A 13,707-nucleotide genomic window follows, 5' to 3' on the forward strand; every position below is an offset into this window, starting at 1 on the left:
AAATCCAGACAATTATCGTCCCATTTCGGTTCTTCCTTCCTTTTTCAAAATGTTTGAAAAGATAGCTCTAAATCAAATTTCAACATTTTTAGAAGCACATTCAATTCTGGGTTCTGAGCAATTTGGATTTAGAAAGGATCACAGTACAGTAGGGGCAATAAATAATCTTGTTAACGAAGTATCTTGGGCTTTGGATGGGTCACAAAATACCATGGGGGTCTTCTGTGACCTTTCCAAGGTCTTTGTGTTAACCACAGCATACTTTTAAAAAAGCTTGATGTGGTACCAATTTTCAAAACAATCAATTACATGGATTAAAATTATACTTAGAAATCCGGTTTCAAAGAATTGTAATTTTGAAAAATTATTTAAAATCAAAGTCTTCTTGGGAAAACATTAAAATGGGTGTTCCACAAATAAGGGTCTAACTTAGGACCTTTGCTCTTTTTACTCTATATAAATTATTTACCTAGAAATGTTTCATCAAAAATTATCTTATACAGTATACAGACGATACAACTGCAGTTATCAAAGCCAGGTCTCATAATGAATTGGGAGTTTAAAATTAATCAAACTTTATTTGAATTGGCAAGCTGGTTTTAAGCTAATGGACTAAAACTTAATCAAGATAAAGCTCAACTATTAAATTTCCGTACTGCACAGTCTAAAGAAGGTTACAATTCAGAAATCATCTTTCAGAATCAGTTGATACCACAAAGGCCATATTACACTTGGTCACCAGGCGACGTCACCGGTGGCGTCACTAGTGACGTCACCGGTTACTGTACAGGCAGCCTCCACTCCAGTGTCTACAGACATTCAGCGCTGTCACCTCGTTGAATGACTTGTGCTCTGTTAATCCACGTCTTCTGTTCTATAAATTACTCTCCAGTTTAAGTTATATAGTTATAGTTAAGTTATATAGCTATTTCAGTTATTACTCTTCAGTTTAAAAAATGTCCAGTGATCAAATATTAGTGAATAAGCGGGGAAGAGATGCAGGGAAAGGAAAAAGAGAAGACGACTCAGTGAAAGGAAGCCAGTCTAGTGTAAAATGTAGTGGTGAAAAAGATACCAAGAATGGGAAAAACCAGGAGGATTGTGTTAAAAAGTCCCAGTCTAGTGTGATGGTTGTCGGAGACAAAATTTGTGGAAGTGATGTCACAGGGAAAGGAAGCAAACAAGTTGATAATACGAAAAAATGTGAGTTGCTATTGGGCCAAAAAGTGAACACTGAAGATTTTATTTGTGCTGTTGAAGGCCATCCCTCGATTTGGGATGTAAGTTCCGATGATTATAGCAATAAACATGTCAAGTTGAATGCATGGAACGAGATCATGACTTCTTTCATTCAGGATTTTGATGAACGACCCTTGGCTGAAAAGAATACTCTAAGTAAGTAACTCAATTCAACTACAATACTAATTTGTTTAGGAGTCCTAAGGTATAATCACAAGGGTACTGTAAATGCTCTTATTGAAAATATAAGTAGGCTCGTGACATCTAAGCTGGCACTTGGCCGATTGCTACTAGCATCTATTTAAATAAACGGTATCAGCATTCTGACACATACTTTCTCCCATAAGTTTGTCAACAACCTTTATCATGTGTAAGCGGTGAGAGTAAATATACGGAAATGGGATTTGTACAATTTTCTTCAGAATTTAAAGGATTATAACATAATAAATTTTTATCAAAATCGTTCAAGCCAATTTTCTGAAAAGCTGATTTTCCGTTATTTTATGGAGTTTTTTATGGGAAAATAACATAATTTACAATAACTTTTGAACCGTAATTTTTACAGAAATGGGATTTGTACCATTTTGTTCAGAATTTAAAGGGATACAACATACTAATTTTTTATAAAAATCGTTCGGGCCATTTTTGAGAAAATCCGATTTTTTTGGTTTTTTATGGATTTTTATGGGAAAATCCCCATTAAAAATCAAAATTTCAAAAAAATGAAAAAAACGCCTGGAGATACCATGGATTAGAACCTACATACTAAATTTCATCGAAATCGGACCACAGGTGTAGTCTCTAGCTCTGTACACATCCAGACACACAGACACACACACAGACACACACACACACACACACAGACATCACTTCGAAAACCACTTTTTTGGGTCCAGGGGGGCCCAAAACGAATATATCCACTCAAAACTCAAACTCGAAAATTTTGACGAAAACAATACTTTCTCCATATACTATGGTACAGGGGGAGAAAGTAAAAACAGTATGTCTCGTCATGCTATACTGTATTTGTACCGAGCTGTGTGATTTAACGATGAGTGATGCGTGTACTGCAACTTGTTATTTATTGTTGAGTGGTGAATATTTTAAGTTAAAATTGAATAACTGACAGCTTAACGAGGCACATGTTTACCCAGTAGAAAAACGTCCCAGACTGGCCCAAGGTGGTCCTCGCTCCGACCTGCGCCTTTGATGTTTACCGACAACCTACCGGAAGTGACGCGCGACCCCGCTCCGCGCCACTCTGGCGCTTGCCATCACGCGCAACAATATGCAACACACACATGTCGTGGTACCAATGAATACAGAACCTTATAACAAGCAAAACCACTATATTAAATTAGACGACGCTACGAAGATTTCCGCCAGCGGCAGTACCCAAAGTAGGAAGCGCTAGCGTCGCCAGCCAAGTCTTCGAGAACTACCATTAGCGGCAATTTAAGTGTCACGAGTATACTTGTATTTTCAGCACATAAGTGTGTTTATTAGTAGGCCTTAAATTGCATACTTAAAATCCATGTAAAAATGTAAAATCAATCTAGGTGACATGGAGGCTAGAAAAATTACATTATTGGTGTAAAATACAGGTCTTTATATTCAAAAACATATAAATATCCATAACACACAAACACGCTATAGGATTTGAAAATTTTGTTCTGAAAAATTGTAGAGTTCTGAAAACAAAGGAATTTCTATGCTACCTATACAAATTTGCAATAAACAAAAATAAATAGTCCTGTCCTTGGAGGTCATAATCCAGTATCTGACTTATAACACCTTGTTTTAAGATTGTTCACTAAATTCTTTCCATTTGCCAAGGTACGGATCCTTCTTCACTGACGAAATAGTCACAGAACATGTCCCTAAGCTGTGTTGCCTTTTTAGTCGATGCTTGACAGTCGTCACTCCAATATCATACAAACCATCGATTGATAATGTGTCTTCAACTTTGGATCCATCACGTTCTCTGACAAAATTATGTAATAAACAGCAGACTCTAATAATGCTCTCACACAATGGAAGGTCTACATCTAACGGCCGATGAAAAATTCTCCACTTGTTTGTCATGATTCCAAATGTACACTCAATGTTCCTCCGGGCACTGCTGAGTCGGTAGTTGTAGACACGTTTCTTAACATTCAAACATTTTCCTGAATAAGGTCTTAGCAATTTGGCCGATAGCCCGAAACCTTCATCCCCAATAATCACATAGGGCATTGGCTCATGGAAACCCTGATAAGACAATTGAGCTTCAGGGATATTTAAAGAGCCATCAATGAGTTTCTTTTTGAAGGTACTGTCCTTGAATATAGTAGAATCGGATGACTTTCCATAAGCACCTACATCCACAAAAATTAATTTATAATTCACATCTTACATAGCAAGCAGCAAAATTGAGAAAAAGTGTTTATAGTTTTAGTACAACGATCCACGTCCTATCGGCTTGGTTATTCTAACTTGCTTTCCATCTATGGCTCCTATGCAATGTGGAAAGTTTGTTTTCTCATAAAAATCAGCTGCTGTTTTGTGACGCAAAATTCTAGGGGGGGAATAAACTAGAATTCACCAAGTCAGGCTAGGCCTACCCCTAGAACCGGCCAAACTCAAATTTCTTCCCCGGAGTGCTCAGAAGGAGCCGAGAAAAATCCAGGGGTCGATACGAAGGTGTCACGGCTTTGACTGATCAATTTATTTAAATTTAATCGAAGGCTCAGAGCTCTAGAAGCGCTCAGGAAATCCTGCAGACGCCCAGTTGGAGCTATATCATCCCAGCCTTCGTAAAAGTGTTTTGGAGAATTTTGCCTAACTTTTAGAATGACTCTGTAGGGCCGACGAGTATTCAATCTGAAGCCAATGTGATTCAATTGCTCGTAATGAACTTTAAAATAATTAGCTAAAGGCCTAGGTAAATAATATAAGATCGAATATAATGTAAAACAATTCCTACAGAGTCGTCGGGGCCTAATTAATATAATTGGACGGAGAATTTATCGTGATGTTGTTTAAAATAGATTTAATATTAATTTACGTAGCTGTTTGATTGTTCAAATCAGCTGCTCCCAAGACTTGATTCTTTCACCCGCCAAAGACGGGGTTTAGAACTTAGACGACAAGTCTCGGGGTATTAAAACGGTGAAAACGAGGTATAATTTGGACGTGATAATTATTTGTTAAGCGAACGGAGAAATCGTAATTTCGAAACTAGTTAATTAAAATAAAATAAACGATCGCCACCGCTAGTCACTGGCAGGCAGGAACTGGCGGGTCAAGACTCAAGTTACGATATTAAATTTAGATAATTCGAATCGGTAATATGAGAAAACGAAAAAGTAAAATAAGTTAAGTATGCGTGTAATAAAGATAAAACAAAAATAACGTGAAACGTAAAAAGGAGCCTAACTGGTGTGTTAGCTAACCTTCGTAATCGAATCGTAGGGTCGTATTCGTAAGTCGCTAGTCGTGTGTGAGCTAGTCGGCGGTCAAACAGGGAATGTAACGACGAAGTTACTTCGAAGACGGCGTTCGAACGAATAAGAATAATCCTGTCTTGGAGCAAAATCCTTCGTTCCTGCCCGCTCGAGGCTTACGCGCTCAAGCGGCGAAGCGAACTCAAGTACTACTAGACAACAGCTGATCGAATTCACTTGTTGAGCTGGTCTAGTTTCGTCTGTCGTCTGTCAACAAATAAACACCAGTTTGGGGTTATGTCGTCGGCGGCGTTAAATATCTGTAAAATCGGCCGGTTTAACTTTATTATGTGAAACGAAGTGCTATTATGAATAAATATGTAGTTGTGGATGTGTTTGTGTACTTCACTGTGAATAAAAATAGGCCTACGTTCTTTGGCCCATAGCCCAAGCTATGGCCAACACATAGGCCTCGGAGTAGGCTATTGTGGTTAAAAATCGGGTAAGTTCTGGTGTCCATTTATTCGTAGTACGTTTTTTTACCCCCCTTAAAATTTGGTACCTTACAGTTTTTAGCCAAAACTCTTTTGTAAATTCTGGAAAACAAATTTCTCTGACGTTTTTCCAGATAGAATCCAAAACTTGTCTTAGAAACAGTGAGATTGCGGGTTGGCTTATTCTATATTTGTAATGTAGATCTTTCATTGAAGTTCCCGTTGCCCAACAGCTAAAAATATAGATGAATATTAATTAATTTAAAATCATCAGTCCGTACTAAACAAACAGTTACTGTATTAGGTCATCGCTCTCATAAAAAAGTCCTATGGCTGCAAAACAATTCATTTTATTGGTTTTATTCTTGATCTCTTCCACTTGCCCATGTTTATTTGTTTCAGTAACTCTCATCCAGAGAAAGTGGAAGTCCATCCGAGCTTGCTATACAAGGGAACTTCTTCGTTTGAAAGGTATCAAAAGTGGATCGGCAGCAACCAGGAAAAAACAGTATATATTTTTTGAACAACTCCGTTTTTTAGAAACCACCAGGAAAGAAACGATGTTAACCTCTTATTGCCCATTGTGTAATTTTTTACACGTTCTACAATTGTATTTACTACATTGTTTTTTAATTTTGTATCTCTATGGAAACAGTTTTTTCATGTTTCTACACTACTGGTGAAAAAGTTTTGTTGAGTTGGCAGCACTGGAGCTTTTTTCAGTGATCAAGCTCACTTCCACATTTGGTGCATCCCATTATTGACACTTTTTGGAGGTTATGTTGTTTACAACATATAAAAGACCATAAAAACAGGTGAGTCTAGCCAAATAAAAATTTAATTTAGTCATTATAGTGTTTGTAGATCATACCTAGCATATAACTTTGATCTAATATATTCTAATTTACATAATATCGACCAAAATTGGTTTGTGTAATTTTTTACACATTGGGCAGCAATGGATATTCTGACTGACAGAAGGTTTGTGTAGTTTATTACACTATGGGCAACTACAGAACATATGTATAAGGTTTATTGAAACGCAAACTTATACCATCTTATCTTTTCTAGATGGATCGGCCAAGAAGACTTGTGCGGAATGCACCAGGAAGATTGAAGGAAGCCTTCCTTATTCCAGAAGACAGCGATGAGAGTGCCATGGATGACAGCGACGCTGATCCCGATTATGAGCCCATTGAACATGCAAATACAGATCGTCTACAGCGAATAGTTGATGGTCTAAGTAGTAGGCGTTTCATAGATGATGATGATGGCGACAATCCGGACGATCCAGCCGAATTTGATCCAGACATGCCCACGACATCTGGCGCTACATGTAATACTACTGGACTCCGGCGTATCACCAGTATGCCTGGAGCTACTGAGCATGACTATTGCCAGAGAAAAACTTCAGGTAATATTTTATTTTAATCATTACTAAATTGTCTCGTTGATCGGTTATCTCTCATGAAAACTTGTTTACGATAGTTATACATACTGTATTACTATGTACATAATAGGCCTATTCAGTTTTATTATATTCCCATGAATGAATTTCAGGTGCTGGTGTGAATCTAAATCGGGATAATGGATCAAATACAAATGAAGATCTAATACATCAAATACAAACAAGCAAAGGAGGTGCAAGAGGTTCGAAAGGAAAAACGAAAAAAAAGGATCTTCCAAAATGGATTGAAGTTGACGCAGACTCAAGTGAAAAACCACCGGTAATATGGGATGACGTCGAACCTGAACTAGGGGAAATTCAAACCCCAATAGATTATTTTAGATATTTTTTTGACACAGACATTTTGGACAGTATGGTAAATCAGTCCAACCTTTACAGTGTCCAGAAAGACCCAAACAAGCCACTAAACATGTCAAAGAATGAACTAGAGCAGTTTTTGGGGATTTGCGTTGGAATGTCTATTTACCGCTTACCACGATCAAGAATGTTTTGGGCTAAAAATACGAATGTGGAAAAAGTCAGCTCAGTAATGTCACGAAACAGATGGGAAGAAATAAAAAGAAACATTCATTGTAACGACAACGCCAACATTCTACCAGTTGGACATCCAGACAGAGACAAATTATTCAAAGTAAGACCACTTATCGATCATTTTCAAGCAAAGTTTCAAGCCTTACCAAAGCCACAGATGCTATGTGTGGATGAACAGATTGTGCCATTCAAAGGAAAATCGGGACTGAAACAATACAACCCTAAGAAGCCTTATAAGTGGGGTTATAAACTGTTTATACTTTGTGATACCACAGGTTTGGTTCACAATTTCGAAGTATACACTGGACACATTGAACCTGTGACAGGAGCTCCTGATCTGGGTGCGAGTTCGAATGTTGTTTTGAGAATGACACAAGTTGTCCCAAAGCATAAAGGATATTTAGTATATTTCGACAACTGGTTTGCCTCACTTCGGTTATTTACTACTTTGGCACAAGATGGAATCGGAGCTTTAGGAACAATCCAGAAGGAAAGGTTTCCTGGGCTAACTTTTCCCTCAGACAGTGAAATGAAACAGAATGGAAGAGGTTCTCTGGTGGAAGTTGAAGTAAATTTCGAAGGTGTGGATGTGCGAGCTTTGAAGTGGTTGGACAACCGAGGTGTAACAATCGCCAGTACTTTTGAGAGTGCAATGCCTGTCTCTCAAATTACAAGATTTGACAGATCATCAAAAAGAAATGTAGACGTGCCTTGTCCTAGAATGATAAAGACATACAACAAATTCATGGGAGGAGTGGATCTTCTAAATGGGCTGATAGCGTACTACAGGATAAAAATAAGATCAAAAAAGTACTACCTGAGACTTATTTTTCATTTTGTTGACATGGCTATTGTGAATGGGTGGTTGAGGTACAGAAATGATTGTCACAGGAGAAACCTTCCAAAGAAGTATATTGTGGACCTGCTTGAGTTCAAAAGTGAAATCTTCAGTGCTTTATGCAGGGAAGGAAAGGATAGTGAGAGAAAAAGAGGACGCCCTTCGTATGACAGAGTGGATGCTGATTATGAACAAAAGAAGCATCGAGGCCCAGCAAAACCTATTCCATGCTTCAACGAGAGAAGAGATGGCATTGGTCACTGGCCAATCGCCACTGGAGATAGGCAGAGGTGCAAGAAACCTGGATGTAAAGGACAGAGTACAATTAAGTGTGGAAAATGTCAAGTACATCTTTGCCTAACTAAGGAAAGAAACTGCTTCACTTCAACTTTTCATATATAATAGAGTTTGTGGTCTTTGGTACATGAAGGAAGCTGTTTTTACAAGTTATCTTTATAGTCATAAGCTTTCTTGCATTGTATTTTTACAAATAGTCACAAGTAAAACACATTTTATAACCTGAAAAATAATCATTTTATTTATAATGCGATAACTCCCTAACTGCCCGATGTGTAAAATTTTACACGTACCCAAAAAAGGTATACAACGTGTAATAAAAAATTTGAAAAAAATTACTAGTTAATATTAAACCTTATTAAACATAAAAACGATAGGAAATAACTTTTAACTCATTTGTATAATAATTTGGGCAATAAGAGGTTAACCATAGACGAAGAAGAAGAAAATGAACATACAATGCCGGCTGATAGTGAACAAATCAAACGTCAATTTAAACAGGGATCAAGGAAACGGCCAAACAATGACCAAGAACTGATTGGATTCCTAAAGAAAAAGGTTTTATCCACAGAAAGAACAGCTCAAACTTTTGATGAAACCAATGAGGACAAATTGTTTCTTCTCTCCATGGTATCAGAAATGATAAAAGTACCTGTTGAAAGAAAACTGAAACTCCGAGGAGATATCATTTCCCTCGTTGCTGCTGCTCAAGCCCCTTTGCAACAACAATGGAATGCAGAGAGTCCATACAATAATAATCCAGGACCATCGTGACAACAACCTCCTACTACCCATCAAATGTATCAGTATTCCATCAACCAGTCTTCAATGCATTATCATCCTACTATGAACCAGCCTACTTATCATTAGTTACCAACATACCACTTTACTTTTCGTCAGCAATCTGTGAACCAGCATAATAACAATGTCGAAGGCCATGTAGAAGGCCACAACACTAGTTGTAAAGTAAAATTGATTTAAATTGTAGGACAAAAAGAGAGAAAATGTTTAGTACATGTTTATTTGAAGGTAACAGTGGTCTGTAATAATTATAATGTTGTTTTTAAATAATGTATAAACAAACAAAACATATGATTTGAATGACATAGAAAAATACAGTCTTTTTGATAATTAAATGAGTATATATAAATTATGTGTTTTTACACACTAGTGACACCATGCAATCTTCATCATCCGGAAGAACATCTGTCGTATCCAATGACGATTTCCAAACTCAAATGAGTGATAGTGAAATATTACTGTTTGAAGCTAATTCAATCGTAATAGTAAGATTGGTAGTTTTATTTGTAATTTCAGTATTAAATTTTGTGCCCTTGTACTAAATATTTTTCATAATTGTTATTGTTATTATAACACATTAATTAAATAATTTTTGGCATGACACAAAGGCATTAATTATTTTACCTTAGGTGTTAAATGTTTTCAATATAATTTGTAAGAAGATTTGGTTTGGAAAAATGTTTACTAATACCAATGACAATATTTATCTTTGACAGTAACACGTCCTTATTATTATTACAGTTTATGCTTATTAAAATATTATAGCCCTGTGAAAACCATCAGCCTTTTTTTAAAGAAAGACCCACTGTCATTCATAATTTAAGTTTGTTAAGTTTGCCTATTTTAAACCTGTTAAATGTTAAACTAAGGCAGCCTATATTTTGGATTTTTTTCATGTATATAATTTTATTAATTATATTAGTATTGCATCTTATATTTTTTGACAATAATAATGACGATGTCAATTACAATAATGTATTGTTTAAAGACTGAATAAATTACTATTCAATGGCCCTGGTGATTTATTATTAATATAATTTTGCAAAAATAATGAAACGTTTTAACCAAATAAAAGTTTTGCCAGGCAGCAAAGTCAAATAATCTATAATATATATAAATATTAAAATATAAATGAACTCAGCAGCTATGTATTGTAATCCAAAACCTCTTGAGTCTTTTAAATCAGTATCATGGTTTGATATACTTAAATGAAGTAAAACACATTTTTTACTTACCTTAAAGTAACTACAAGTTTTTCTTCTGGTGAAACACATTTCCTCATTCTAGTATTTGTTCTTGTAATGTCTACCTTTATTAGTGAAAGCATCTCAAAGAAGGATGATTTTAACATTCTCATGTAATTAAAAAACTTGTTTTTGTCAGCTAAAAGTTCATCAAAAAGGGTATAAAACAATCCTTTTGTTTCTCTTAACACGTTCACTGCGCTACGAGATCCCGAGGTCTCGTATCGTACCTAGCCCGTAGTGTGGGACCCATAATTTGGCTTCTTTCCTAAAGATACGACATCCATATTTCGGCGTACAGTTATCGTAAGGAAATGAAACTTGTACATATACAATGCATTTTTCTTGATGTATCAACTAGTAAACATGAAATAAACGAGATAAATAGATCGCGTAACGCACTGAAGTAATAAACTTTTACTTTATTACAATACAAGACCTCTGGATCAAATATCAAAAATAGGCTAATGGAGTGATTAGTAACCATGGCAATTTGTTTTGTTGAATGCTTAGATGAATGAAGGAACCCCAAGAAATAATTCAGGAACAAAGAGAAAGAATAATGGCGTTTTTATGTTGTTATCTTCATGAGTTAGGCCTATATCTAATGTTTTATAGGCTTAAATAATAATGGTTTTCAACTACCAGAACATAAAATTATTTTTAATTATCTCTTCTGAAACAGCACTAACGGATGCGTAATAAAGGTCATTGGTCAATGACCTAAAATATCACGTTTGTGCAATGTTGTATTTTGATGTAAAAAATAAAATCATGGCAGTAATTCGTATATTTATACTTGTTCCTATTAAATCATACAAAATCAATGCTAAATAATTGTCAGACCAGACAAGGAATTTTCGATAAACAACTTTGTATCACTCTTTTGCGATTGGAACCCCCTTTTTCCAGCCCTTTAGGGAAGTGGTGCAAGTCTAAATATAGCTTTAAGCATAGATAAAACAGTTCTATGCTTCAAGGTTGCACCCACCCCTTCCCCTCACCCACTCGACTCACTGTGGCTCGCACTCATTTCGAGGTCATTGCCCAACCCCAAAATTATAACGGAATAAATACAGTAATTTTTAAACATATTTCATTTGTATTTTATTTAGCCTGAAATCAGCTGTAAGTAAACACATTATTATAAAAAGTGATAATAGAAAGTTAAAATATATATTTTTATTTTACTACAGTAACGATTATTAGGAATTCGTAAATAAACGTTTAACATAAATGTTTTCTTAATTTGTTATTGTAGGAAAAGAATAAATACAAATTAATAATAAACTATTACAGCTGTGCGGTACGAGATTTCAGGGTCTCGTTAATGACGTCAGATTCACTTCCTGGGCTGCCTGAAGATTGTCAACATTGTACTGTTTACATAAACAAACACTCAGCGCTCTCTCGCCTTTCTTTGTGAGGTTGATGCGCAAAAGATTACTGCACAACGTAATCTCGGGGTCTCGTATCGCACCTGGGTAATTATAGCAGACGAGACCTATAGCTCGCGTAACGCACTATAGGAATAATGCAAGAAAATATACAGCACAGTGAACGTGTTAAAGATAATATCAGGTGCACGTGCATTTCCCTTGCTCGTCTCCTCCTTTTCCTCAAGAAAAGAGCAAGAAGTAGCATTTCTTCATATTTTTCTGACATTACGTCCACTCACTACACTGGCATTAAACAATCTGAACTTGCAGAACACAAATATACAGTGGTGACGCAACCGCGGTGACTGTGTGTAATATGTGCCATTTGATTCAATACCCAGCGACAAATCTTGGTCACTAGTGGTTACTCGTCTGGTCACGGGGCAGAGTCACCGGTCAGTCACCAAAGGCTGGTGACGCAACTGGTGACCCTAGTGTAATAGGCGCCATAAGAACCAGTGCCCTTCAACCAGTCACGTCACTGGCAAAGTGTAATAGTAAATGTGCAGTAACAGTGCAAAATTCCTTGATTTGGAACTGGATAGTAATTTTTCTTGGAGTGACTGTATTGATAATATTATCAGTAAACTAATTTCAGCCAGTTATCAAATGGTAGTACTATGTAATTATATTGACCACAAAACTAGAGTTAACATTTAAATTACAGAAAAAAGTTTTTAAGAATACGGTAATGACTTTCTCATATTTTAGGAAATCTTGTAAATCACTGTTTAGAGAATTAAAAATATTAACTGCTCCAAATTTATACATTTTCGAAACATTAGTAATGGTACAATCTAATTATGAAAGGTTTTTTATGAAAGTTGACCACAGATAACACAAGGTTTTTAAATAATTTTCAGTTACCAATCCACCGTCTGCGTCTCATTGAGAAGACACCAACATACATAGGAAAAAGGTTGTACAATAAGTTACCAGTAGGTTTAAAAATATAGGCAATACAATTACATTTAAAAAGAATTTGTCTAAGTTTTTAATAGAAAAAACTACTACCATATTAATGAATATTTGTTGTAAAATACTTTTAAAATCAAAGTCAGTCTTTTATTTTTAACTTTTATATTCATCTTTAAAAATTTAAGATTGACCAATTATGTATTTATTATAATTTGACAATGTCACCTTTTCTATAGCCATGCTATGTACAACGTTTTTGTGACAATTAAGTTTCATTTTATTTGATTTGGCCTGTCTCCCCGCTTAGGTGAAAAATAATACAAAGATGCAGGCAGAAATCACAAATGTGAGGTTATGTTTGACTAAGAAGAATCACTATATTAATCACAGAACATTTATGGAAAGTAAAATGATTTATTTATAAATAATTATTATTCATAAATTCAATTCAAAATTTTCATGAATATTCAAAATGTAGACGTTGGCCCAAAACTTTGGGTAATTTTAATTCTAGTTTTTCCTACTCGATTCTAATAACTTTAGCAAGCATATCTGATATTGAAGTGTCGAATCTTGATAAAAGCAGTCTGAAAATTTTGTCTAATTGAAAATTTACAATGATGCAGTAATTTAGGGGGATAGGTTTTAGAATTGGTATTGAATCCAAAGTCACAAAGTATAGAGAATTGGACGACTCCTCAATATAACCTGTGTCAAAAAATTTGATGAATTGGGAATTGTCCTTAGCAGTTTGGGTTTCAGCCTGGAATTCATGGCTCATTTACGGATTTAAGGTTTTCACAGTTGAATGGGTCCCGTGTTGATAAATAGACCTATAGAAGGATCGATAAAATCAATGTGCAAGACCATATAACCTACTCTCATTTTAGAAGGCATTGGATTTAACCATTTTAACCCGTTTTACAATGACCACACTAGATTCCTGAGAATGCCCATAGGCCTACGACTAAAACGGTTAACAAAATTATAAATGAAAAACTCTCATTTTGTAC

The 13,707-nt window shown here is 35.5% G+C and overlaps 1 protein-coding gene across 1 annotated transcript; it reads left to right on the top strand.

Annotated features, from left to right (window-relative positions):
- Positions 1 to 956: 956 nt before the first annotated feature.
- LOC128998852 (piggyBac transposable element-derived protein 3-like) lies at positions 957 to 8,505 on the top strand. Its single transcript, XM_054425209.1, has 3 exons — positions 957 to 1,280; positions 6,230 to 6,572; positions 6,719 to 8,505. Exons 1-3 carry the CDS (start codon positions 957 to 959, stop codon positions 8,395 to 8,397), a joined length of 2,346 nt encoding a protein of 781 aa, XP_054281184.1. The 3' UTR covers positions 8,398 to 8,505.
- The last annotated feature ends 5,202 nt before the right edge of the window (positions 8,506 to 13,707 follow it).

The sequence above is a fragment of the Macrosteles quadrilineatus genome, unplaced genomic scaffold (genome assembly GCF_028750875.1).
Source record: "Macrosteles quadrilineatus isolate MER2022 unplaced genomic scaffold, UCM_ALF_1.0 Scaffold_7__1_contigs__length_78375512, whole genome shotgun sequence".
Taxonomy (NCBI): domain Eukaryota; kingdom Metazoa; phylum Arthropoda; class Insecta; order Hemiptera; family Cicadellidae; genus Macrosteles; species Macrosteles quadrilineatus.

What these genes read in the sequence shown, in the direction of transcription:
- LOC128998852 (XM_054425209.1), top strand. Translation starts at nt 957, where the DNA reads ATGTCCAGTGATCAAATATTAGTGAATAAGCGGGGAAGAGATGCAGGG. An exon ending in GCCATCCCTCGATTTGGGAT is followed by an intron (nt 1,281 to 6,229) that starts GTAAGTTCCGAT and finishes TATCTTTTCTAG; the next exon opens with ATGGATCGGCCAAGAAGACT. An exon ending in TTGCCAGAGAAAAACTTCAG is followed by an intron (nt 6,573 to 6,718) that starts GTAATATTTTAT and finishes AATGAATTTCAG; the next exon opens with GTGCTGGTGTGAATCTAAAT.